Here is a 27,928-nt window from a genome sequence, read left to right as displayed (position 1 = left end):
TCTACGTACGCTGACAGACTAGCTCCTTTTAGGACAACTTGAACACAACAATGGTCATTTCCAGAGTCTCATTAGATTGTTTTTCTTTTTTAGGAAAAAAATAACCTCCAGTATGCCAAGAGAAGTGGCTTCGTCATCTATCTCTGTTGTTTGAAGGTGTGCCAGGTTTTCAGGCATACCAGAAACGCGTAATGGCCGGAACCAGTGTATGTAAAACAATGAAAAATTCCACAAAGCTTTTTAACGCATTAAAATCTATGTTGTTATTTAATCAGAAGTATTGCATTAAAGTCCCAGCACTGACTAAAAGAAAACCATCTGCACCGACAAAGAAAAAGGAAACAAAATTAACCCGATCTAAAAGCTTGTTTGTTTTAAGAAGAGCAAAAGAGAAATTTGTAAAACAGAACAGGCCGGGCTATAAAAAGGTGTAAAATGTGAGTGCTTTTGGAGGAAAGAAAAACGGCTCCCAATAAAGTGGGAAAACAGGGCTGCTCTGAGGCAATTTAGACTGCAAAACACAAACCATTAAGTTTGTGCATTATCTTTTAATTTAATCTTGAATGATTTATAATCCATCACACAAGGCTTCAACCATATCCAATTATTCTCTGCTGCTTGATTGACAACAAAGGTGATTTATTAATCTAATAAAAACTGATGTGCTCTCCACTTGCTCTGAAAATAACCAGCCGGATGGAGAGCTTTAAAACACACTCGTGCGCGAACGCACCTACACACTGCCTTTCTAAGAGCTATGAAATCAATACGTTGTGTATTTATTTTGAAGTGTATCGCTTTGTGCGCAAGGTTAAAGTATGTGTTTAAACCCTTTGAGAAAATCACTTAAGAATCTCTTTGCTTAAAAGAGAAATCAGTCTCCGTCCAGCCTGCATGCCGTGCCAGAGATCGCAAATCAAAATGTCGGGCATGGTGACGAGTGATTTTTATATATTTTTTTTTCCCTATGCAAGGCCGAATGACTATATTAGGCTTTAATTCCTCCATCTATGTTGTATATGTCATCTTAGTCTCAGCTTTATCGGCTAATGTTACTTTCAATCTGGGGTATTAATGGAAAAACAGAGAGCCGATACCCTGCAGTGGTGGCGACCATTTGTTGATGAGCAGCAGGATGGGACTTCGGGGGTTAACGGTCTACAGTTCACATGCATATAAATGTAGGAGAATGTCATTAAGAATTATTAGCATGTTTACAGCACCAAGCCATGTATGAGCCTCATTTAATGAGGCTTATAGTTACAGGCGCACTTTTTTTTTTTCTCTCTGGCTTTGATGTGCAAACACACACACACACACTAAAGAGCCTGTTTTTGTTGGGTTTCAGTTAAAAAAATGTGTTGCCATCATTTAAGCTGTCACACAGTTATGCTTTGTAAAGTTGACTGGACACTTACACCTGTAACAGTAAACATGTTTAAGGACTGAAGATGATTAATGTTACAAAGATTTTAAATTTTAAATTAATGGACAGATGGACGGATGGACGGATGGATGGATGGATGGATGGATGGATGGATGGACATTAAAGTATTAAATGACCATGAAGCGGAGAACCACCAAGTGGTTAGATAATTATAAATTGAATTATTCATACGGTATGTGATCATGTTCAATCTTATTTTCAAGGCTCTAGCATCCAGAGGTGAGTAAAGTGGAAAGTGTAGTCTTAAGTGCTGTACTATTTAATTAATAATGTTACTTTTGGGTCATTAAATACGTTTTAAGCAAACTTTTGAAGTGTCGCAAAAACAAATGAATAAATAAAATGCAGATTAGGTGAATTTTGAGAAAATTCTAAGTCCAAACCTTCAGCAAGGAAAGGAGGATTTTGTCAGAGTTTTGTGCCCATGGTAAGGCACAGACCCAGCAGTGGAGCCCAGCATGCAGTGTCTCTCACCAGCCACTCTTGGCTATCCTTCTCCCCTCTTGAAGGGTTGGACTTTAAGAGTTTCATGTGTCTTGATCGGTGTTACCACTCATCAACCAGCAGAGGGTGGAATAAAATGTTATACTAATATGCTTCTTAAAGACAATCAACGATACAACAACAAACACAATACATCACAATACATCGAACTAGACATTCCTGTTTTCTTTTGATGCTTCGCTAATTGATAAACCACTTTGTAACTACGCGTTACCATGTCATCAGCTCCTGTTTTTGTTGTTTTCCAATAAACAAACCACTATGTACCCATGTACTTAAACATTGCAAACAGTTCCTTTGTCTTGGTAGTAAGGTATTTTAACCAATTTTCTGAACAAGTTGTGTAACAAAATGACCAAAGCTGCTAAAGTACAAAGTAACTCTCCACTGTTTCAGGTGTATACACAGACACAAACCATTTCCTTGTGTAATAGCTTGGATGATATGACAAAGAATAGGTGTAAACCTGGGTTTCAGTGTATGGATAACTCCAGGGAATCTCACTATAATTTATGTTACAAGGTGCAATTAAAATGAAGCTATTGAGTAACAACGTTTCTGTGTAGTTTTACCATGTGGCTAGTGTCAAGGTACCGTTCAGTATGGCAGCAGACATGATAGATTTCTGGTCCTTGCGAGGCACCAGAACCTTTCATCTTAGCCACAGGGTGCCATGTGTGTTTTAGTATGGTGGGTATTCAGTTTCAAAGAGCTGACTATTGGTGTCTTAGACTAGCAGCGGGATAAACATATAAAAGCAGTAATGACTTAAGGCATTAAGGAGTGTGCCAATTTTAATCAGCTAATTAAGCCAAAAGATCATGTTAAAGTATGAAAAAAAAACTAGCTTATGTTAAGCAAATATTGTCAGAAGTACATCAGTAAAGTGTGGGAATGGGTGTGTTTCTTCACCAGTATGTCTCAAAATCTACCAACTCATGCAGAACCTAAAATTAACCAGGCAATTCATGCTCTGATTCATTCCGGGAAGATTTTCCATGTGAAAACCCGAAAGTTTTATTCACCATCAAAACCGACAGTATCTGGTGTTTTAGACACACCACTGGGAGCCGCAGCAGCTGTGTGAAAGACGTCACGTGACAGCAATACACACATATGCACGAACACACCAGAACCCCGACCAAATGGAAAACAGACAGGTCTGGCATGCCTGGACACAGGCCACAATTGATTAGTGCGATTTACAACATACAGTACACCCAAACACATGCACATATGCAAACATACATAGAGCACACTTACTTTCAGAAGTCTGGTGGGGGTGTGTGTGCGTGTGCATGGGTGTGTGTGTATTGTGTTGGTGCTGGTTTCTTATATGTCTGTGGAATCCATAAACACTTTGCCTTGTCAGGATTTTGTCTAACATTGTTTCTCCTCTGACAGCAAGACACGAGCTTTCACTGTCTGACTAACTCTGTCTCTCTTTCTCTCTCTCACACACCCACACACACGCACGCATACACCAAAGTACAACTGCCAAGCAATTTTACAAGAATAAATAAATAACAAATTATGACATTATTTATTTTGTGGTAGGAAAACATATTAAACTGACGAAATTGTGTTTCATATAAATATATTTATACCCAACTTAAAAGTTTGAAGGTGTGAAGATTTGACAGAGCGACAGCTGGAAGTATTTTCAATTTTATGCTTTGTGCACTACCAAACAAAACTATCTCAGGGAAAATGCTCATTAATTTTAATATACTAATATTTACATCCACAATGATGTTACAAGGCCTTAAAGCCTTGAGATGCTCCATCATTTCAAGGAAATGGGAACATAATTTTTCATTTTTGTTCATTTTTGCTATTCCAGAATGATGCAGCCTGGCCATCCATCAACCCTAGCAGCAAAAGAGTCATGATTGTGATACATAAGATTGTCACAGTATGAATGGAAATGAAACAGCTTCACATAGTCATGGTATTTAGCACAAAACCTAAAACTATAATGTCTAAGATAATGTAACTGCTATTAGTTTAAACTCACTACTACAATTAAATATCACTACAAATTACCAGAAATTCTCCCAACTGCTAAGCCACTATAAAAAAACTAGCTATAGCATTCAATAATGCTTATTTTGATACGCAAGTAAAATAAATACCTGCTTATATAAACAGACAGGACAACAAGCTGGTATTTACGGTATTTGGGTTGATACTTATTATTAAAACTCATTGTGTTTCTTGATTTTGCACCAGTAGCTGTTATGGGTTGGTAATGGTCATGTCTTCCATTGTGGCGTTTTGTATCAGCTTTGACAACCAATCATTGTAGAGGTTTTTTTTGTAATCTGCTCTGTCTGATGTAAGGATATGTGCCTATTAGTGGGGGAACTTGATTAAATTGTTTTAATATAGTTAATGCCAAGGTCTGTAATTAATTAATCACATTTAATTGAAATCTACATATGGGCAAAATGAGCAACATTTTCAATTCCAGAACCCTTTTTGCAGGTAAACTATAAAATATATAGACATATGATCTCAACAACAAATATATTTACTGTTTTTAACTTGTTAATCAAAAGCACAACACTTTTGATTAAAAGTGCTATGATCCTCATTCAGCATTCAAGTGTTTCCCTGATCATTCATGGAACTTTGAAAAAAAAATACTTCTTTAGAACTGTGGATGCTGACACTAGCTTTGAGATGCTAGGCTTGAATAGCTTTGATGACAGGCTAACTCCTTTTAGCACAATTTGAACACAACAAAAGTATTTTTGAGTGCCAGGAAGTAGAGTGGAAAGAGAAGGGAAAGACATGCAGCAAATAGCCTGAGACCAGGATTCGAACCCAGGAGAACCGTGTCTAAGTATACAACCTCTGCACAATGTGTGCGCTCTACAAACTGACCCACCCAGTGCTCCCCGAAATTTCAGAAATTTTAAGAAAACTCTTGTCACGTCAGTACTTTTTCTGGAATCTTATTAAAGGACTCTAGCGTTAAATCTAAGTATCAATTTAGTAGTTTTGAAAGTGTAACTTATATGAAAACTCAACTTGATTACAGTAATGCCAAGCGCAGACCTTGTGATGGGAGGACAGTGAAACCAAGTGAAATTAAGCCCATATGACAAGAGAATAGATACTTAGCACACTATTGATTTGTCTTTTTTCTTCTTTCAATGATTGACAAAAGTTCCTGAAAGCTCAGAAAATGTAGAGTAAGATCATATTTCATTTGGGGTTTGACCTCTGGTGACAGACATTTCAGAGAAACGAGAGAAAAGGAAACATTACTGTAAGCTGCTCTGTTTTCAGACATTCAGATGTAAGTGGAAGCTAATTCGATATAGATTTCACAGTGATCGTTGTAGCTGTGTACAGGGAGGACTTCTTAGCATTCTGGCTTATATTGGTCAATGAATCGATAGCTACATGTTGACCAATCAAGTTTGTATTGACTGGGTTATAAGTGATAATGAAAGGCTGCGGCGCATACACACTAACACACACCGGCTCCCTCTATCTGTTCGGATGTTTTCAGGGTGATTGCAATCACATCTGGTTTTTTTTTTCTTTTTTTACAAAGTAATAAAATTTCTCCACTCTGTGTCTGTGCATTGCATAATGGCTACAACATTAAAAAATGAATGCGCGCTTCCCTCTGCGTGTGTGTGAGTGTTGGGTGGTGGGAATCGTTCAGTGAGACTGAATATAACCCGGGGCAAAGCTCGAGGCTGAATCACTCCTGGAAGAGTGACAGAAAATGTAGAAAGCAAAATGTTAAATGCTTACTGATACTCTGTCTGCTGCATCCGTTTCCACTGCTCCAATGCCTGCTCCCCTCTCCCTCTGTCCAAACCTCCCCCCACTTCTTTCTGTGTTTCTATAGTTCTGCTGGTTCATACTTCCTCAGGAGGTATCTGTCAGGTTCCTGTGAAGCCCTCTTTCTTTTCTGCCTCTATGTCTTTATATGCAACTTTCGGTCTGTGTCTTTGCTGTGAGATTTTGGATGGGTGCTTTGCATGAAATAATTTAGCCTTCTTACTTATTAGTTCCACTTTTGTTGTTCCTGTTTGAATAAACTAAGAAATGTTATTTTTATTGAAGACCTTGTTTATGCCCAAAGCAAGATTATTCTTCTAAAAAACCAAAACAGATAATAGTTATGTATTACAAATCTAATATTACGCTCACACTGCTGAGCATCTGCCTCTCTATTCTGTGGTGTAGGAAGATATACCGCCTTGGGTAAGAGCCTCTGCTCTGCCTTCCTCAGCATCTGATTCTTCGTCATACACAGTTTGAGAACCCAACTGGTGATAAATAGTCTCTTACCCAAGATGGACACAAAAAAGTTAGCTAGCTAGCTGGCAAGGATATAGTAGTTGGTAATATACCCTTGCTAGTTAGCTAGCTAACTTTTTGTCTCCATTGTGGGTAAGTGAAAATGTATCATCAGTTAGCTAGCCAGCTTGCAAGCAAGTTAGCTAAAAGTTAGCTGGCTAGCTGGCATGGATGTATTAGTTGCTAATATTGAATACCCTTGCCAGTTAGCTAGCTAACTTTTTTGTGCCCTCAAGTGGTGTTACAGAATTCTTTTGGCATTAAACTGAACCTCTGATTGGCTAGTAACACTGTACTTGGTGTAATGACAAACAACCCACCAAAAAATACAACCATCCATTTTATTAATGCAGTTCTATTCAGTGGTCAGACGGTGAAAGTCTAAGTACATGTGAAGCAAATCTTCTAAGGTCTAGAATATCTGTTCCCTCTAACACATCATGTTTCTAAGCTGTTTGCGCAAAAGGAGCACAAGCCAAATTCAAACTGAGAAAAGTACAGGTCAAGTTACAGATGTTCTAGTTGTAATATATCATTCAGTACATCCACATACCTGCATGACCCATAAGACATCTGACTCAGATGACCTCACCGTAGACTGAAACTTAAGGTTAAGATGCTAAAAGGAAAATAATAAAGAAACCTGAGTACAACAATCTCTGATATCATTAATTGATTCTCATGAGCTAAAATAATCAATTTAAATATCAATTTAACTGTAAATATTTCCTTTTGTTCCTGACATATAGATATTACCTGAACTTCATAAATATTGCAAATAATAGTGAGAACGTGAGGGAGATGAAAGAACATGGGATCAAAAATATGGCATAGAGAAGGATAGAAAGGGTTCTGTTCTACATTCAGACTTCCTGACACTAGAGAAATACGTCAGAACAGAACTATCCAAATTACACTAAAAAATCATCCACAGTTCTTGTCTTTCAGAATGTAAATACTAAATACTAATACTAATACTACTAATACTAAATATAAAAATATATATGTATTATTGTTAATATTCTTTTTAGTTAAGGAGAAACTCATACAGGAACATTTGCTTTGTTTTTAAGATCTTAATTCAAAATGTAATATAGACTCAGAAAAACATTCTGTTTCTGTATTAATAAAATTGTGGTTCAAAAGTGAGAGGGATTTCTAACAACATTTTTACAATATGTCAAATGGAGTGTTGTAGCTAAAGTCGTAATGCTCCACTTGTGAAAGCAAATCTTCTTGGCCCTCAATTTACAACAAAAAAGTGAAAGGATGGAACATGTCTGTAGAAGTCAAAATGTGGTTAAAATGTCTTTGTGGTTTGTGAAATTAGCCAACCAACTCTGACATTTGTGCAAAATTTGGACAGGACATATGTGCTAAAAGAAAGTCAGTGTTGTCTTTCTGAGCTAAATAAAGACATGAATGAGCAAATTCAAATTACTCAGTTCATTTAGCAATTCAAACAAATCTTGTCAGTCACTTTGACAAGATTTCTATATGTTTGGAGAGAGTACTGCATATCTCCCTCCCTTCTAAATAGCACAGAAAGACATAATTCCAAAAAAAAATAATGTTCCAAAATTACTGTCAAGAAATTTCTGCCATATGACCAATACAGATTTCACATGTACCAAATCTATGTACAAAAGATATTGCAACTTAAATATTGCATTAGCAGCCTAATAATCTTTATTATTTAACAAAATGCTACACTTTATGCTTCATGCAACATGTGAAACTGATTACATCATGTACATTCTGATTAATGTACCTAATAATTATCTGACCACTTGGGGGCTCTTAGAGTATTGACAATTAATTCACAGATTGTCAGTGGATTCTGAAAAAAAGATAAATAAAACATCATGGGAGTAAAAGTAACCCACCCTGTCTTGATGCATCTTAACACTGTGAACACACACACACACACGCACACACACATTCAGAACTGAAGTCTATCAAAACTGATACACGGATACAGATGCTTTAATGTTTTATCTAGATGAGACACACAGTTTTTGTCATGTGTCCACATTTCATCTACTGAGGAGTAAAATGATAAAGTAACACTTATTAACTCCCCAGAAATAAAACAAGGCAGGTGATTTTCTCTGTCCGTTTTTTGCATTGTGCTGTTTAAGTGCAATCGGGGATGACGGATAAATTCACATCACTTCGAGGAGCTCTTTTATTCCCTCTGCCAGACCTTCTTTTTAATCCTTCCTCTCATTTTTTCCTTCCCATCTTCTCCTAATTAATTAAATGTGTGCCACTTTTAACAGCACTCACTTATTCCACTCCATCACGAGGGAAAGAAGAGGTCAAATACAAGATTGTGTGAAGAAGGGGAGTTTTGCATAGCTCTTAAAGAAACTAGAACAAATTTGAACATAATATTACAAAGCAGTGACAATGTTAAAGTCCTCCACCCCTCACCACCCTCTGCCCCAAACTTCCCCTCTTCTCCTGGGCAAACCAACGACCAAGTCAGCGAGGGTCATATCTTTTTAATTATCTTTCCCGCCCTTGATTAATTATTCGGCGTGACAACGTCGTGTTGGTAATGCTTTTCACCTGCCGCCTCTGACTGACGGCCCCTCCGTCGAACTCAAAAGCAAACAGCTGCTGCCATGATTGCCTAGCAACCGGCCGGTGATGGATGAGTGGAAGAGATGGATGGCCACAATAAATCACCACGTCTGCCTGGGCGCTATAGAAATCTGGGAAGCGGGAAGAGGATGAAGGGACGAAGCCGTGGACAGGAAAGAGGGAGAAAATCTGGGAATCCAAAATGTTTGAATTTCAAAACAGCTTCATGCTGTTTCTGTTGGTGACAAAAGCTCTTTGTTCCTTCCGTTTGACGTGATCATACGCCGTCTTTATTCAGGAATTGATTAGGTTGTAGGTGAAAGCATGAATCAGAATTGCAAAGGCTTTATGAAGGGGATAATTCAGTGGCACTGTCCAACAGCACTTGATAATCAACAAAATATATTATTATATAAAATACCCAAAATGGAGAAAACAATATGTGCATAATTAAATTGAGCAGGAAATGACTTGTTTCAAATATAAAACAAATATCTTCTGTTCAATATATAGATCAATAATAATTCAAAATTAGTAAAATAGTAGTAAAATCTCCTTTTGGTCTTTAAATAATTTGAATGTCAACTTAGCATTACAAACTTACTGTGAATGTGTACCAAAGTACAATTAATATAATTTAAAAATAATAATAACACAATAATTGTGATTAATCAATTACTTTTATTCTAAAGCGCTAAAAATTTTCATTATTGTTCCAGGCAGAACATTTTTATTCATATGTTTCTGATAAGGTCGTAAATCTGATGCAAAAACACAAACTACAGAGATGGAGAACAAAGCTGCTTCTCTTGGTCCACTGGGGTTTAATTTCCACTTAATAAACCAATCGGCGACGCTGGAAAAGAGTACTGTTGTGTTCAAGTTGTGCTAAAAGGAGTTAGCCTGTCAGCACAGCTATTCAAGCCTAAAGTAGCATCTCAGTGCTAAACATGTAGCATCAGCACAGGCATCCCCAACGCTAACGTCAGTGTTCACATTTCAAAAGAATGAATGATCAGGCCTTTCTGAAATGATTGTAAGCTGAATGGGTAGAATAACATCCATCCATCCATCCATCCATCCATTCATCCATCCATTTTCTTCCGCTTTATCCAGGGTCGGGTCGCTGGGGTAGCAACTTAAGAAGGGAGGCCCAGACTTCCCTCTCCCCAGCCACTTGTTCCAGCTCCTCCGAGGAAAATGAGTATGAAAATAGTATGAAAGTTGCATTGCTAAAGCAAATAAACATACAAACTGAAGGTTTTAGACACATGATTTTACATTAACAAATTCTACAGACAGAAAACTGTACACATATTGCACTGGAGTGGAAATAAATGTGTATATTTCTTGTAATCACTCACCATGCTTTAAAGATTAAGATGAAGAAAGTTCCACAGAAAAATCCATGAATAGGTGAATCAGTGAATACAGAACCGGATCTAGGTACGGTGAGGTGAGATTACTCTGATGTGGATTTGGTCTGTATGACTGGATCGAAATGATTGCTATTGAAAGCCTATCTTCCCAGTAAGAGCCTATTATTATGCAGTGATGAACTTGATTTATTGTTACGTCTTCAGATCCACCTCTGGCCTACTGTGACCTGCACACCCCTCAATGCTGACCGACTGGGAACAATCCAGGCTCATGGGACTCTCTAACTCCCTGGTTGTTCTGTCCAGTGAACCTACAAGGTGAATTTATCCACTGACTCTGTTGACTCGCTGCTGGATACTCGGACTCACACTGCTCCACTCCTGATGGAGGAGTGTGCATGTTATAGATATACAAACATTTACATACCCCTCACCGGCACAAATGTGAACCGATTTTTCTACAAATCAGTTCACATTTGATTCTTCCCATCTGCTTAACCAGAATATGGTTAAGCATGTTTTATTTTTTTTTCTGCACGTTCTTTGATCTCTCTCTGTTAGTTCAGACCCCAACCGTCTCCCTGTCACATCTCCTGCCTCTTCCACACACACGTAACACACGCAGTACACACATGTTCATCGCGGTGGCTCAGGTTACAGTTGTGGCGCTACCCGGTCTAAATAACACAGCTGTGATGAATGGTGGGCCAGACTTATATCCATCAACAGGCTCTTTTTTAAGGAGCATCCATCTTCTGTAAGGCTTCCCTTTGAATCATGGAGAAGTGAAGAGAGCGAGAAACCGACTGACCGCAGGACCTGAACCCATACCGGAGACTTGTACAAGCAGTTGGAGGGGTGTGTGTGTGTGTGTTACATAAGACATGACGGACACATGCCTGCAAACACCCATTAGGTCACAAAAACATGAATGTGTATGCATTTGAATCAAAGAGATTATCGGAACCACAATCAGGAATCTATATTCATTTGTCCTCTGAAATATGAGTGTGAATATTTAAAGTTGCTGTACTCCAATCACACACACATGCACAGTACTCTGTAAACATGGGCCAGTATGAGATTCCCACTGTACGTTCACGTTGAGTAAAATGCCACAACGTAATGGTATTCATTTTAGTTTTAAAAATTTAAAACAAGTAGCAAGAAAAGGAAATATTGATATTGTTAAAAATGTTACAACACAAATAAGCATTATAACTGTAAAATGTATCTTGAGCATGTATTTTTTACAGTATAAAGCAAAGATATTGATCAAACCCTTAAACTTACTGCAAATATACCAATAGATAGATAGACAGACAGACAGATAGATTTTTTTTTCCCCGAGTATCTTTTTAAAAGAACTTTCAAATATTGGAACAGCAAACTGTATCTTTCTAATACTGGATGATATGGCTGAACAGCAGCATATCACAATACAGGCATTTCATATCAGTCGATATAAATAAAGTATTTGACATACAGCCAAACTGCTGGTTCAACCTGTCCTGTTTTATCCACAGTTTTCACTCCACTCCATTGTTGTTGTTTTTTTTAAGTCAGGTTGGTGAAACCTCAAACTGCTGCTGCGTAAATTACACAATGGGTTGTTGCTAGGTAACCAAACAGTGAGTGAGTTAGTTGATGCCACCCAGTTAGCTTAGCTGGCTGTGAGAGGTTTACTGGCCAAAGCCTTTTCCTCTGCCTACATCCCCCAGAATGCTGTGGGGATGTAGGAACGTGTTCTGGATCAGAGTTCAGTGAATATTCTATATACTGAACAATAAAAGTTCTACCAAACATATTATTTATTGAAATTGATCACGTCAATCACAATATATATTGTTATTGATTTATTGTCAAGCTGTTCCTCCTTGATAGCAATATTTAAACATGTAAAATCTTTTCTTTTTTTCATTCTCCTCCCGGATCTCGCACAGGCGATAAAGGAAATCAGTTCTGTGAAAAACGTGTGACGGATTCTTTCCTCTCCTCCATCCCTTCTCATTCTGTTACTCACGCATTCAACCAATAATCACCCTCTTCCTCTCCATTTCTCTCCCTCCTCCTCACTTTTCATTCCTCACTCCTCCCTTGGAGGACCTCAGAGGCAAGAAGGGAAGACCGCTAAGGCACACATATGTGCTAATGTGTGCACACACCAACACACCCCTCCCACCTTACCCACACACACGCACACATGTGAGGCCCTGGCAAGGCCCTGTTTGATAAATGACACACGTCAGCGTGTCAGAAGAGAAGGGTGGGTCTGTGATGTATGGTGCCGACGATGAGAGGGGGAAATCAACTGTTTGGCAGAGTCGCCGCTTGTCCGCGGCCTGCCCTCCTCTTCTGGTTTTCTGGAAAACTCCAAACACACGCAACAAACAGCCACATCCACGAACACACGCCGCACCAGAGAGGAGTCTAAAGCTGTGCTCCAGTCCACACCAGACACACACCCAGGGAGATCTTTTTTTTTTCTTTTTTTTTTTTTTTACCACGGCAAGTTTCGGTCTCTCAACACGGATTCTCTCTCCAACGCCACACGCCTCTGCTCTCCGTTTATGTGGCGACCTTTGCACTCGCTGGCTGAGCTGGACAGGAGTTGGTGAGGGGAGAAAAAAAAAAGAAAAATAGAAAAGGAGGGGATGTGAAAAGTACAGCTCACAGGCCCATTTGGAAACAAGGTTACTAGTATTTCAAATAAAACAGACAAATAGCCTCAGTTAAAGGCTGTAACCTGAACCTCTCCCCTCCCAAACGCCAGCCCACCCCAACCTCAAACTTCTCATAAAGTGGAGAAACAGGGCGCCCCCTCCACCCATTTACTCACACACATTTACTCACTGACTATCTCTCTCCTGACTCTTTTTCTCTCTTTGTCGCTACCAGGCGAGGTGGCTGACATCTGCAGAGTGCATTTACAGAGAAAAAAATGTGTCAGAGGAGTGTGATGCACTCTTTTTCAGGCATGCACACACACACAAACACCCCCACAAGGACACGCACGCACACACGCAGACAGTCCCCCCATCCTCCCCTCCCGCTCGGTTTCATTAGCTCACTGGCAGGGTGGCACTTCTCAAGCTCATTACTGAGGAAGGATTTATGGCGCGGCAGCCAGTGGCGGAGAAAAGGCATCTGTCAATAATTGCAGGGAGCAGCAACTCCCATCTCCACCAGCTTTGAAATCTCATTAGGTATGCAGTTATCAGGCATAAAGATCAAAAACATTACTCAGCTCCGACAGAAACCGACCAAGAAACATTAATTAGCAACAGGCCCTCACAGTATAAAATAAAACAGCCTTCTTCCCCTCTTCTCTCATCTCTCACACTTTCTTTTTTTTTTTTTCAGCCGGTCGACTCTCTTCCTCTCTCTATCACCTGCCTCCCAAAGAACGCAGAAATCCACCTGCAGAAGTAAGCAAGCCACTTTCCTTACGCTCACATTTCATAGCACAGCCTTGTGGGGCCAAAAGATTTCCAACACAACCAGGTCTGAAACACACACACATGCACCCACGCACACAGCCACGGAGACACACAGGGCGAGAAGATTCCCAACATTTGAAACAAGAAGGAAGAAAAGGATCTCTGGCCTACGGCAGAGACTAAAAGGTGGCATTTATATAAAGAGCTGTGTGTGTGTGTGTGTGTGTGTGTGTGCGTGCGTCCATGTGTGCGTGTGTGTGGATGCAGAGAGAGGAGGAAGGAGCTGTCAGTCTGAGAAGGATGTCAGCTCCGGCTGGCCCTGATTACCAGAGCCTCATATGGGTTCTCGTTGGCTCCCCTGCCTTTCATCACAAGCACTGTTACACACACACACACACACATGCACGCACGCACACAAACAAGACTGATGGCTGCCAGTCTTGTCTGGGTTCCACCAAATCCTCCGTGGGAAAGCGAGGTAAAGCCTTCTGATTGTCTGCAGAGCGTGTGCTGATACACACACACGCTCTGCAGACATAAAGGCGACCCCCACCGAGGGGAAGAAGAAGAAAAACCCAGACCTGGAGTCAGGCCCAGATGACACTCAAAAGATGCACACACACACACCCCCGCACGCACACACACTTTAGGAAAACTCATGCTCCAAGCAGCACTGCTGTTTCTTAAGAGTTCATGAGTCCCTCTGTGTGTAACTCCCTCTCTGCTGAACATGACAGGAAGTACATGGAACAGACCCGAGTTAACCACAAGCAGAGGCCGTTTGTCTTCTTAAGAGTTAGGAGCTGCTACTTGATGGACCACCAAAAAGATGCCTCTGTTTTTAGAAGTGATTAAAGCCAAAATGTTCCCAGTATTTTATACAGTAAGAGCACAGAAATATCTGGTACGTCTGATTCTGCCGTGCGCCTGTCATCAGAGATTCACAGTCCAACTGGCCGGTGATTAGAATACCTGGAGGACATTAGCCGTGTTTCTACCAATGTTTTTTTATATGCACATTTTTCAATATCACATTAGAAAAGGTTGATGGAAATGACAAATTCAAAACAACTTCCTCAATTTTACAAAAAAAGCTTTTAATCTCACTTGAGGTGGTTTTTGGATTTTCTTAAATATTTAATGCACAAAAGTAGAGAAGGAAACTCATTTGCCAAATAAGTTCTGATGCAGCAAACTGTCCCATCCACTGGTGGCATGAAACATTTCAAAGTCCAAATGCTTGGCTCAGAGAGGACAGCTCTCTCCATTTTTCTGAGATGTTTGGTCCATGCAAGTTTTCAACCTCTATATCTTGCTTATTACAGCCATAAACAGATGGAAATGTACCTACTTCTTTTTTTCAAAATTTTGCTCAAAATTCACCTGACAATTGGATGCAAACACAGGGTGTGACAGCTCAAACATAGAAATACTGAAGCAAGAATGATTAGACATATGTTAGGTGAAAAGAAACATGGTGACAATTTAAAACAGAATTCAGAAAATTAAAAATAGAAAGTAAACGATCTCTGGAAAGAACATGATGGATTTAGTTGTGTGCTATATCTTATAGATTTAACATTGAATAATCAAAAAATAATAAATTATTATCAATTTGTTTAAAACTTCCTAAACTTTGTACAGTAATGCTCCGCTTACAAATCCTTCTATTGTTTTTAACATCTACATCTCTGTCTTTTTAATTTCATTCTCCTTTAAAAAAAAAAAAGCTTTATCTATAAATGTACAATTGATGCCACTTTTAGTTTCAAAGCTTAAAAAAATAAGGTAAACTGTTTCAATATAACTAATATTAGAAATGACACTTCCACATGCATGCTTTTATTTTCATTATTCTAGTTATTACATGTAAAAATGAAATGTTTCTCGATAGCATAAAAAATCACAGACATGAAAAGACTCCTTATAACTTTTTTAAAAGTCTTACTTTACATTTTTCTGCAGCTATAAATGTTTAGCTTTAATGCAGTGTTACTGATTAAATACAACACTGTTTTACCATACACAGCTTCACACATTTTGACACATTTAGTTCTCCGTAGCTTGAGAAATGTTGTGGGTTTGCTGTTATTTTAGCACTGATGATTATGGGAGATAATGACCTACCGAGTGTTCCAGGAGGACAAGAGAAGTGACTTCTCAGTAGATCTATAAGAGATAACAGGTGATGATGTCCACCTTAAGATGAGTGAATCCTAACACCATCTCTTGCCTTCATTTTAAAGGTCAAAATTATTTTCTTTTCTTTATGGCAGCGGATCATAATAGGCATTATTAAAGATGACCTTTTAGCCTCATGTAATATATCTTATTTACACAATGGCATGTCATTTCTGCCTTTCATTGGTTCCACACTTACAATTCTCCTCTGTTCTCTGCATTGCTCTAGAGGGCCAGGTCCCATGTCGCAATTTTAAAAACTTCTGTGTTAAAAAACATCAAAAATGTTCAGCATACCATACTCACAGATTAAAGTTGCTTTAATAAAGAAAAAGAGAACGTTCTAGAGCAGGGGTCTGCAGCAAAGAGCCATTTCTCTCCTCAGTCCAGCTAAACAAAATGGGTCTAGAGCAACAAATATTATCAAGCCTATTGAAAAAGACATCTTATAATTTCTGGTATATATCTACTGCATTAAATCTGTTGCAATTATTTAAAGAGCAACCATTTTATTCCTATTTTTAGTTGTTTTGTAGGGTGAAAACCATTACACTTTTTCCAAAAAGATGATGGCTACATTTTCTAATATGGGATGTCGATATGTGTACATAGTTTGCAGTTCAATAACAAGAAAAAGTGAAATAGTGTCAATCTGATGTAGAAATTAAATGCAATTATTCCCTGAAAAACACCGATTATGTCTATTTTCAAAACTTTTATTGCATCTTCATTGTTTTTAGTCAAAGTCTGTAAGAGCCATTGTGGAAGGCCCAAAGAGCCGGAGCAGGTAGCAGACCCCTGCTCCAGAGGGACTGTACCAGCAGTCAGCATGTGTTACACAGTACAATGTAGGCTACCATGTAGCCTGCTAATATTATCAAATTAGAAATAATATTCTTCACAATAACCGTTGTACGTTCGCCTAATGTTTTATCCGACTCTGAAGAATACCAGTTTTCTCTCTGCCAAATGCTGTTATAGCCAAGTGCTGTAAAAGCATTTGGCAAGGGTAAGTTTTATGAAAGTTTTATAAACACAGTTAACCCTTCAATTATTCATATCCATGGGAGATTAAGGTTTTATTATTTTTTTGTAATATTTTTCTTCTGACTGGAAATAACATAACTGCTTTAGTGTGACCCTGTTGAATTCCAGAACTAAAAATGATAAAGAATCTGTGGAGGGAGGTAAAGTTTAGGGTTATGGCTAGGAGGACTTCCAAACTCAAAGACGTGGAGTGTTTGTGTTTTTATGATGCAAAGCACCTTGCCTTGCTGCCGAAATGCATCATACAAATTAACTTGACTGACTGATGAATCTACAGTAGGTGAGGCTGTTAATGAGGCTGAGCAGAAAGAGAAAAGCCGAGTTTAGTGTGTCCTACATATTGTCTCATTCTGCGCAGGCGTTTAGCTCGACATTAGACCATAAAAGGCATGAGATGAGATGTGAGATTTTAAAAAATGACAACTGAATAAAAAAAAAAAAGTTTCATAGTGTCAGTAATATATAGCGTATAGTATTTAACAAAAATAAATTATTACCTAATTGGTCTTAAACACAACAAAAAAAAAACACAAGCAGTCCCACTTCAACTCATAATAATTATTATAGTCATACTTTTCTTACTCATGAAATTGATGTAATGCTATTTTCGTATACAGTACTATTTGGTAATGATATTCAAAAAATAACATACTAAACTTTGTAGTTTTCAAGAGCTTGTCACAAAACCATTGTAACACTTTTCTGTTCTGTTTCTGAAGTATGACAAACTGATAAATAACATAATTAACAATGGCACTAGTAGATTTTCAATCTTTTTTCAAATCCAGCTTTAACTAATATGAAAGTGAGCAATGGTGTTTCTTTAGTTTCCAAACCATAACAGTTTGTGATTTTCACGACAGGTATTTGCAAAGAGCCAACTTACGGCTCTCCCACACTTCATCTAATCTGTCGAAATCGTTCCTCATGCATGTAGTTATGTTGCAGGAACATAGTTGAAGCCGATATTTTGCTTTAACTAGTCCACTTCCATTATCCGGTTGGTCTGGGTCCTTGTATGAAAGGTGCGTGTGAATACAAATGGTCTACAACCATGTGACTACTTCAGATGAAGTATAAGAGAGCTTTTAGTCATCCTAGTGAGAAAGTGTAGTAGTTTCAACCAGCTGACCTACAGTGCACTACAACCAAAGGTGAAAGGTCAAAGCTTACTAAGTAAAAAAAAAAAAAAAGAACACTGGTATTTTCTCCGGCATCTCATTCAGAGGACAATAGAGACGAGGAACAATATGACAGAAAAACCTAGCTGTCACAGCGTGACTTCTCAGAATTTTGATGTTGGGAAGTTGAAAATGCCTAGACAGGAAGTTGACATTTGTTTCTTTCCAGCTTATAAACCCGAGAGATTTACTACAGACTTTAAGTATCGTTGGACCACAGTGAAAGCTAACACAAGTTTATTTCTTCTGTTTTTTTTTTTTTGTTTTCAAAAGAATATGGAGTTATGACACTTTTCACCAAACTTAATTCCACCAATTTAAACAGAAATTCATAAATCACAAAAAAAAAAAGAAAAAAAAAGTGTAATTGGAGGTTAGCGGTGTCTTTGTGATGACAAAAACAGAATTATTTGCTCTTACCCGGATGCAGCCACAATCCATAGCTCTCTCCTCAAAAATAATGTTTGGGGAAGAAAAGGAGAACAGGGAGGAGGCAGACAGAGCAGAGAGGGAAAAGAACTGGGGGTGAAGGGGCGGGGAGGCGGAGGGGGTGGGGGTTTGAGAAAAGGATGCAGCCTTGTGAGCCAATTTAAGAAATAACTGCTGATGCATCAGCTATTGACTGTTTGAGCACTCGTGATAACGCTCAAGGCGAAACTGGGAGCGAAATGACAGCATCAACTGCCTGCAATAAAGTGCAGTGCGCCAGACCAAGGGAGCTCTAATTGACAGCTGTCAACCTAATGGGAGCCATGACGGAAGATTCTGGGAGAGGGAGGAAAAGAAACACTGTTTATAAACCATCAGCCACTTATCCTCAAGAAATGGAGGGGAAGGGGGAAGATATGAGGGAGCTCTAGAGCCTCTCCCTCTTCCTCTCTCTCTCTCTCTCTCAATGATTGTCGTTTGTCTGCTTTTTCATTCACTTCTACCTTCACTTGCCCATGCCCATAATCTTTTTTACAATCTCATTCCCATTCTGTCTTTTGCGATGATAGAATATTCAACCATGCTAGAGTTCTCCCACTTCATATCTCCTCTCTCTGTCTTTTGGTTCAGAGTGGCAGAGTGGGGCAGGAGCGCTGAAAAAAGCAGAAGAGGGGCATAACAAATCACCATGTCAGTTTGCTGCCTGGGAAAAAACTCACTCTGCACAAAGTAAGGCTGAGAGAAGGATTCTGGCACATCGAGGCGGAATGAATGGAGCGTGTTTTTAGCTAAAGATCTCTATGTAAAGCTATCATTAAATACAATAAGTTTCAGTGAGCGACAGATGAAAACCAGAGATGGAGTTGTTTAATTTTTACAATCTGTCTCTAACGATGTTTATTTTAAGTTTGCCACTAGAACAAGCAAAGGTCCAGCTGTTAGCATTAGGTTAAACCTCGGGGGGTTAAAAGTTACCGTTACTAAGCTGCTAAAAATGTCTGTCATATTGCTGACAGAATCATATTTCTTTTCGTCAGAATTTGTCTGTGAGCTGTACGCTGCACTGCCGCTAACTCCACTTGTTGATTCCTGTTATCTAACTGAAGAAAGGCTGCTACATTTCCTGCTGGTTTAAATAAATCAGAAAGTTCACTGGAAATATGTGTAGTAACACAAAAAAGAGATTTCTTTGATACTAGAGACACACATCTCAGCCCTCTTATGAAGGCTACACTGTTTCCAGTTATCGTGCGGGGCTGGGGATGCTCAGCACAGTCCTGGCCAGAGATGAATAATTACCTAGCCTAGCTAATGCTAACTTGTTAAACTCAGTGTTTAATACACATAAACTTCCAATTCATAGGTCAGAAAAGACATCACACTCTGAGCAATACGCATGTTATTACTAAACTAATCAACTTTCAATTCATTTCATTACTTTGGTGTAGGGAAGATCTGGAACTGTGGCGTATTAGCCTGGTGTTCTCTATTTTCGGCTCCGTGAGATTTTCAACCTTGATATTCCAAATATCTAGAGCTGAAAATGATATAAAAAGAACTTTTTTTTGAGAAGTTGGACACAAGTTGAACATTCATTTAAAAGTGAACGTCAACCTTCATACTGTAAGCTTGTTAACTCTGTCTGTATGGTTTAAAATAATTCTAATAATACAGTAGATAAAGTGCTGGACTGCCCAGAGAGTTCTCCTGCCATTTGTAGCCCTCCCCCCTCCCCCACTTGTTGTTGGGCGCCGTCTGTCAACAGGCTGAAGAAAGTTTAAAAAAAAGTCTGCTGAAAGTATTTCAGGTCATAAAAACAAATCAATCATTTATCTCTCCTTTTAAGGTGACAATGTTGGATGCATGTTTCCAACAAGCTACACACAGAAGGACTGAAGCTACAAGTTACTGAAGCTCATAAAATGGTTGGTCATCTAGCTAACGTTAGTTTGTTAGACACAGAGTGTTTACTTAAAAAAGGTAGAGTGACCGAGCAGAGATAAGTAATAAACATTAAGCATATTTAGCAAAGATTATTACTAAATTGGTCAGGTTTTTCTTTTCTTTCCTTGGCTCTGTTGTTTCAGCTGAACATTGTCTTTAGATTGAATCTAATTCATTTAAACTTGGAACTTTGTAAAAAGAAAATATAAATCTTATGATGATAGTTAGCCTGAATGTAATATATTTATGAATAATATTTTTTTATGGTTATCATAATATTCGATTGCTAAGGAAGTTCCTGTCTACTTTAGACTCACTATTCTTCATAATATTCTTTTCTACATATTTAAATACTGAAAGAACAAATTTATGAAGGATTTGATCTCAAGATATTTTAATTAAATGAAAACAAATGTAAACATTTAAAAATACATCACAACTGTTAATTTAATATCGTAACACAAACTCTTGTCATCACTTGATATCTATCAAAGTTTTTTCATCAGAATTCAATTACATTATTAAGTCGAAAATCAATGCATTTTATCTTTGTTTAATCAGTATGATAAGAAAGCCTGCAAAAGTCCAAATTATATAATGATGTGTAAAAAGTGTTTTATAAATGCGCACACACAAAAATAATATCTAGTTTCCAGTCCATTTTCCAATAAATAACAGCATGGCTTTGTGGATTTTAAATCAAATTTTGAAGAATTTGTCATTTGAACCTAGACATAAGAGACAACCAACACTGTCTCTAAATTTACATCTCAGAATCATCCCACAGTTAATGTCAAAAATGTAACAATGGAGATGGACTTTTTGACTTATTTATTTTTACACTTTGGAGCAGCTTTGCTTTTAGCAGTCTGCTGGAACACGTCCACTTCGTTAGATACTGCAGCACACGACTTTCTTTTCAGGGATGAGTAACCTCTGAATTTCATTATTCCACGGCGGACTTCTACTGCTGTGCTTTAAAGGTCATTTCTTTGAAATGTAGAGGAGCGTTAGGGAAACCATGAAAGAAACAAATCATAGCTTGCAACATTTTTTGCCTGATTGAAAACTGTATCCTGAAAAGGCTAACTTGTGTTCCAGTTCCAGAGACCGAGTCGTTTATATTTAGAATTTCTTCTTTTTTTTTTTTTCTAGCCGGAAAGGGAGATATGAAGGGCTAAACTCGAAAGGTACGTTTTTGAGGCAAACGTGTAGGCTGCATCTATTTTACAGGAAGCAGATTCAGGCACCAGTATTACCTTTTTGCTCAATACAACTGCCTCAAATAACAGAAGATTTCAAATTCTGATGGGTTTCAAAAAGCCTCATTTGAATTCATGTTCAACTCTGAAGCAAAGTGCCGCCAGCATCCAATGAGAGCAGTGTTATTCAGCATTTTTCCGGAGAGCCAAAAGGATTCCCTGTCCTGTCTCCCTGTTAGGAATGTGTTCCGGTTCCTGCCGAACCGGGAGAAGATCCGCCGGTCTCCATGTGTGCCAGCGTTCCCGCTCTCCCTCTGGTGAATCTGCGTGAGGGAGTGTATTTAAATGGGCCACTGCATCTCGACTTAGATCCACCGTGAGTGCAACGTTAACACATCAAGCATGATTAATCTCCCGCTCTCATCTACAATCAATCAAACACACTTGTAAATGTACACACACACACACGCACACACATGTGCACCCACTCAGAGGCAGAAAAATCACAGAAATCAGCTGCTTTCCCCCCTTAGCTGCCATCTATCTCCTGTTGGACAGAAGCAAATCTGTCTCGATGTTAATATTTACATAAATCATGCTTAGCCCTGCTGGACACCATGCTGATGATAGGTGTTTCTGGGAAATCAACCTGGGTGAAAAATCTTCTACATAGGGGGAAGTGTCATTGAGCAGCTAATAATGACCCATGTCAACGTCATCAATCTATGGTGGGTCTGTGTGAGGACAGAAGGCAATGGCGACGTGCGGAGACAATCTATTGCTAAAACATTCTTCATTTGAAAGACCTGTGAAGCCTCAGACTCACATGGACAGATGAAAGCGGAGCAGGATTCCTGAAACAGACTGTTCTAGATATTTGATGTTGGAACTTCCTCCACAGTAACAATGATCTGTTTGGTCTCGCTTGGCTTTGAAGCCCAAGGACAGAAGTCCATGGGTGCCTGAGCTGGTTTTTTTTTTTCTCCTGTTCTGTCAGGAGCACTGAAACAATAAATACCCCTCCTCATGAAACAGCATGTGTGGGAGAACATAATGCGTTTCTGTAAGAATCGCCGTGACAGAACACAGAACACGGTCTAAACAGAACCGTACCGGCTCCATGCAACCAGCACCACTCTTCCTGGGACTGGGGTTAACTTGGTTTGTACACTTTATGGAAACTGTATATTTGGAGCATCTATGTCAAAAGTTGAATACTGCTCCAAAATAAAATTTCAAGATTTTTTCAATATTTATGTTTTTTTTGTTTCTTTGTTTGTTTTGGTTTTATCATGAAGGACTGACCACAGTAATACTATAGAGGTGTCCCTCAGATCATGACACAACACAATGCTGCCAAACTCATCACTGTGGTAAAGCTAAATTTTATTTGTTTTTATCTGGAATAATTAAATCAGTTGTATTAAAATATCTAACATTTATCACTGTATTAAAACTCTGTTAATCTATATAGAGATGAAAATATCTCAGTAACTCTAAAAACAAAACTATTACTTAGTTGTGTGATGTAAATCAAAGCAATATTTAAAATTAATCAACATAAAGATATTATTTCACGGAAATTAAAATGTATATGGTCTAGGTCTTGGAATAAGAATGAAGCCTAAAATTCAAATCTTCCAGGCATCCAAACTTAAGCTTCTAGATCACTAAACTCTACAGCAGGCGAGGACGTCAAGTCCAAGCAAAGGCTACCAAACTGGCTCGATGGAGCAGCAGTGAGTTCTGCTTGAATTACAACAACCTAAAATGTATCAAACAGGACATCTGCAGTGACGATATATTGTACAGCTTAAGGTGTTCTGAGCAGAGCTGCATTGTGTCAGTGTTGATAACAGCTGGATGGATTCTAATTTACCTTAAAGACCAAACTTAACTCAGTGGCTCCTAGAGCTCATGGAAAGCTGCGTAAAGACACTATCATTGTACAGGGCCAGTTTCCACACATTTTTCCATTCAAGATTCCAAACCTTTTCCAACTCAGATTTCTAGATTTTTGTATTTTTTATTACTATTATTTGTATTTGGTTTTGTAGATTTGAATACAAAACATTTGGCTTGAAAATGTTCAAACGGTTGTTAGCTTTGATGGCTCTGATTTTGGCACAACTTCTGCATTACAGCACCGGTTATGATCGTTTCTCATGAATTCTGTTCAACCGGTTAGAAACAACAACATTTATTTTAAATACTCTGGCACTTTTCTGGCATCTTAAATCAAAATTACCTTAAGATCATGAGGAAACTAGAGGTCAAAAATTGTGACATTTGTTATTTCTCTTGAAGAACCCACAGATAAAATATACTCACTTCAAAATTTGACAACCAAAATAAATGAAGTTGCAGAGTGCCATATGAAAGCTGAACAATCATATTTGTCTATAAATCCAGATTTCTTGTTTAAAAAATGTAACAATTGATAAAGTATAGAATTTATAAAAACATGATTCATTATTATTTTTACCTTATTCAAATTCAATTCTTTTTCAGACTTCTCAAGCCCCAACCTTCACCTTTGTCGGAGGGAGCAGAGTAAGGGCCCAGATGAGGGCGACAGAAAGATGCAGTAGATTTCATGGAGACATGGAGTACACTTAATTGGTGAGCGTGACAAGTGTGCTGAGCCTGTCATCTCCAATCATTAGGCCTGTCGGAGAACCATCAGACGCTCGGCTAATTAGGAGAACGCTAATAAAGCTGGCAAAACAACTTCTCTGTTTAGCTGGCTGGACGCGCTGCGACACCTGGGCAGGAAGTGTGTGTGTGTGTGTGTGTGTGTGTGTGTGTGCGTGCGTGCGTGTGCGTGCGTGCGTGTGTGTGTGTGTGTGTGTGTGTGTGGGTGTGTGCGCGGGTGTGTCTGTGGTGGTGAGGAGGTCCAGCACACCACATGTGGCCAAATCTAAAAATCCGAACAGCTCTCACATGAACGATCAGGACAGTGAAAAATCTAAACAAACAAGAAAAAAAAATCCTAATCAAGACCTATCATTTGCATTCCTTTTCTAACTGTTGCCATTACTGAAGCGCAATCAGTTTGTCATCACTTCTTTGTGCGGCACAAGCTTACAGCTTGCAGCTGGGGTGAGGGAGAGGAGAGAGAGAAAAAGAAAGAGAGAGAGAGAGAGAAAAAGAAAGAGAGAGAGAGACGAGGAGTAGAGAAGAAAGGAAGGCTTGGAATGAAACTCCTCCTTTTGCCTCATGTTTCCCTTATTTCCCTTAAAGAAATCCTCTCATTTTCTGCCACTACACTGCAGCACTCCTGCTGCACATCCATCCATCCATCCATCCATCCATCCTTTCAGTCATTTCTTCATCCCCACCCACTGTGTCCATTAGGACTAAAACATTTTGATCAAGCAAGTCTCCAGACTGACAATACATAAAACTCCCTCAGTGTGTGTGTGTCCGCGCGTGCGCGTGTGTGTGTGTGTGTCTCCGTGCCAACGTCTGATTGACCATTAGGGCCGTTGATGAATGTGGCTGTCAGAGGGCAGACAATTAAATCAAATATGAAACAAAGTCTCTGTGACGGCTCCTCTGATGGAGCAAAAGCAGTCCTGCTCTTTCCACTGACGCTAATAGTTGGGTTTTAGTAGCAGTCTGAGTGCTCATCAGCGTGTAGCGGCCTACATAGCACAGGACTGTGGGACACACATAAAGTAGAGAAAAATAAAACAAAATAATAATAAAAAAATGATGTGCTGTATTGGAAGCGACTGACTGGACCCGAGAAGGCCCCGTTTGTCCTGCCGGGGGGAGTTCACCAAGGGACAGGGAGGAGCGAAGGCTGATTTATTAACACTTATTGGGCAGGAATAGATCAAAGGCACAGACAGATGACAGGCGATCAATCAGACATCAAGGCAAAGGTGGCAATTGGTCCATTAAAGGCCTCCACCTCCCCCCAACCTCCACCCTGTTTACTCTCCCACCCCTCAGGGCGGGAAATAATCTTTACTGGATCAAAAATTTAAAAAAAGTACTTCGAAAGAGAGAAACACAAAGATGCTGAAATATCAGTGTGATATTGGATTAAATTAGCAATAAAGAAAATAAAATATGGTAAAATATTTCTAATGGATTTTATGACCTTAAAATATAGTAAAAGATTTCTGTTTAAAAGAACGAATAAAAAAGTTAATTTTCATTGAAAGAAAGCAAAAAATAGATACAATTTGGAACAATAACTATCTTCTTAAAAGAAATCCAAGCATCAAAGAAGTGTGTTTAGGTTGAGCTGAGGGATCCAGCGAACCTCTACTGTAGATCCTTCATCACTAAGTCAATATCTACAAGCAGAAAAACCCCAAACTGTAAATGATTCCAACTTTCTGTGGGAAAAGAGAGAAAGGTGGAGGAAAAAAAAGAAAACTGCTCTGAAAAAAAAAACTTCCATCACACTGGGACTTTGGAAAGGACACATGCTCCCAGGTGACCTGTGACCTTTTAGGAGAAGCAGTGGGGCGGTTGCTCTATAATTAACAGTTCTCTAAACAAGCCATGATTTCTAAATGTGAAAATGGGAAAATAAATCTAGCATCTGTTTGTTCAAACTGTTTCCTTAAAACATAATGAACGATATAAAAAAATAAAAAAATAAATAAAAATGTGAAGAAAAAAAACCCAAAAACGTTCCAATGCAGCATCAGGTAACATCCGGAGCCTCACCTCGTCCAATTAAGAGTTTCTCACCAAAAAGACCGGAAATGCGTATTGTTTCATACTTTTTCATTTCGGCGTAGTTTTAGATAGTCTGACCAGTGTTTCCACAAAATACTAAAAGAGAATTGTGTTTTTTTGTTGTTGTTTTTCTTTTGCTGTTATAGAGTCTTGCTAAGCTACTCACAGTTGAAAAAATAAATAAATACATGAAAAGAAAGTGAACCCCAGAGCTGTGGAGGGGGGCAGGGGGGGGGGGGGGGGTAGAAGAGGTGAGTGTGTGTGTGTGTGTGGGGGGGTGTCAGTGGGGGGTAATAGTTGTAAAACATGCGAAACAAAAGCCAGCACGTACCTGCGGCGCGCCGGGGCGCCTGCTGCTTCCTCCGCGGCATGTCGGCTTCTGGGGCCCGGCAGGGAAGTCGTCTCTGGCCACGATGAAACGGGGCTGCGGGGAGGTGGTGGCGTGTGTGCGTGTGTGTGTGTTGGGGCGGTGGGGGTCGGGGGGTTATCCGAGGGAGCTTTGATCCAGTTTCTCCCCCCGCTTGGCTGCGCTCTCACGGCTCCCACATAGATCGAGGTGGGAGTGTGTCTGAAGGTAGAGGAACAGGCGCAGTTTTCGAGAAATAAAGAAAAAAAAAAAAAAAAAAAAAAAAAAAAAACAGGATGAGGAAAGAGCGCCCCAGCAGCGGCAGCAGGAGCTCCGCGTGGCGGTCGCTCGGTCGCTGCCTTCCCCCCGCCGCCGCCTCGCTCTGCTCCGGCTCCGATGGACCTGACGGAGCGGCGGATCCTCCGGCGGTAGGAAGAGGGGAAAACGGCGCTTTGTGTCTCCCTGCGATCCTCCGGGTTTACTCTGTGTCGGAGGCGGCAACAGGCGAGCTGGAGGGGATAAAAAAACAACAGATGATTGCGTCAGTCAAGAGTCCGCAAACAAGAGAAGCTCCACACATCAAGCGCTGACACAACTGAAACCCTGCGCCGCTCCGCCGCTGATAGGCAGTTCTCCGTCTCTCACTCCCCTCTGCCTCCACCTAGTAGGCTCTACCCCTCTCACTCTCTTTCTGACATCTCCTGTCTTATTCTAGCCTCCGATTTATCCCTGAAGCCCCCCGGCCCCCTCCCTTCCTCGGACATTCACACCGGACACAATAATACAGTTTTATTCACCAAAAACACACCGACGGCTGAGCAACCTGAGCCGGGATTCTGTTGAAGAAGACATTTTTAATCTCATTGGGGAAATAAAGGTTAAATAAATCTTTTTATTTTCTTTTTTTTTTTTTAAAGAAAAGATAACGGAGATCCACACTTACTTCACAGGTTGATCCTCTGATTCACCGTCCATAGGTTTCCTCAGGTACAGTCAGAGTCAACAGCTGGAACATGAGAGCAGCTCGTACACATCCATTCATTCAGAAAAAATAATAATAATAAAAGGAGCCACGTGAAGCTTTTTTTTTTTTTCCTGTTTCAGAGGACAGAGGAGGTGGCGGTGGCGGCAGCTCCGCGATTTTGTCCGAAAGCTCTTTGAAACATCTGCCGAGGGGCAAGTCATTCAGTCAGCATGGGCGCGCGCGCCCTT

General features: G+C 39.5%; 1 protein-coding gene across 1 annotated transcript in view; it reads right to left on the bottom strand.

Moving 5' to 3' along the window:
• tshz3 (teashirt zinc finger homeobox 3) overlaps window positions 1–27,745 on the bottom strand; it is a 46,209-nt gene extending 18,464 nt beyond the window's left edge. The window contains exons 1-2 of the mRNA XM_023332237.1: window positions 27,660–27,745; window positions 26,702–27,225 (exon numbers count right to left, since the gene is read on the bottom strand). Of these exons, the coding sequence (XP_023188005.1) occupies window positions 26,702–26,741 (40 nt within the window). The 5' untranslated portion in view covers window positions 26,742–27,225; window positions 27,660–27,745. The remainder of the gene's footprint in view (window positions 1–26,701; window positions 27,226–27,659) is intronic.
• Window positions 27,746–27,928: the final 183 nt, after the last annotated feature.

The sequence above is a fragment of the Xiphophorus maculatus genome, chromosome 4, assembly GCF_002775205.1.
Source record: "Xiphophorus maculatus strain JP 163 A chromosome 4, X_maculatus-5.0-male, whole genome shotgun sequence".
Lineage (NCBI taxonomy): Eukaryota > Metazoa > Chordata > Actinopteri > Cyprinodontiformes > Poeciliidae > Xiphophorus > Xiphophorus maculatus.
This window is presented reverse-complemented; position numbering and strand designations above follow the sequence as displayed.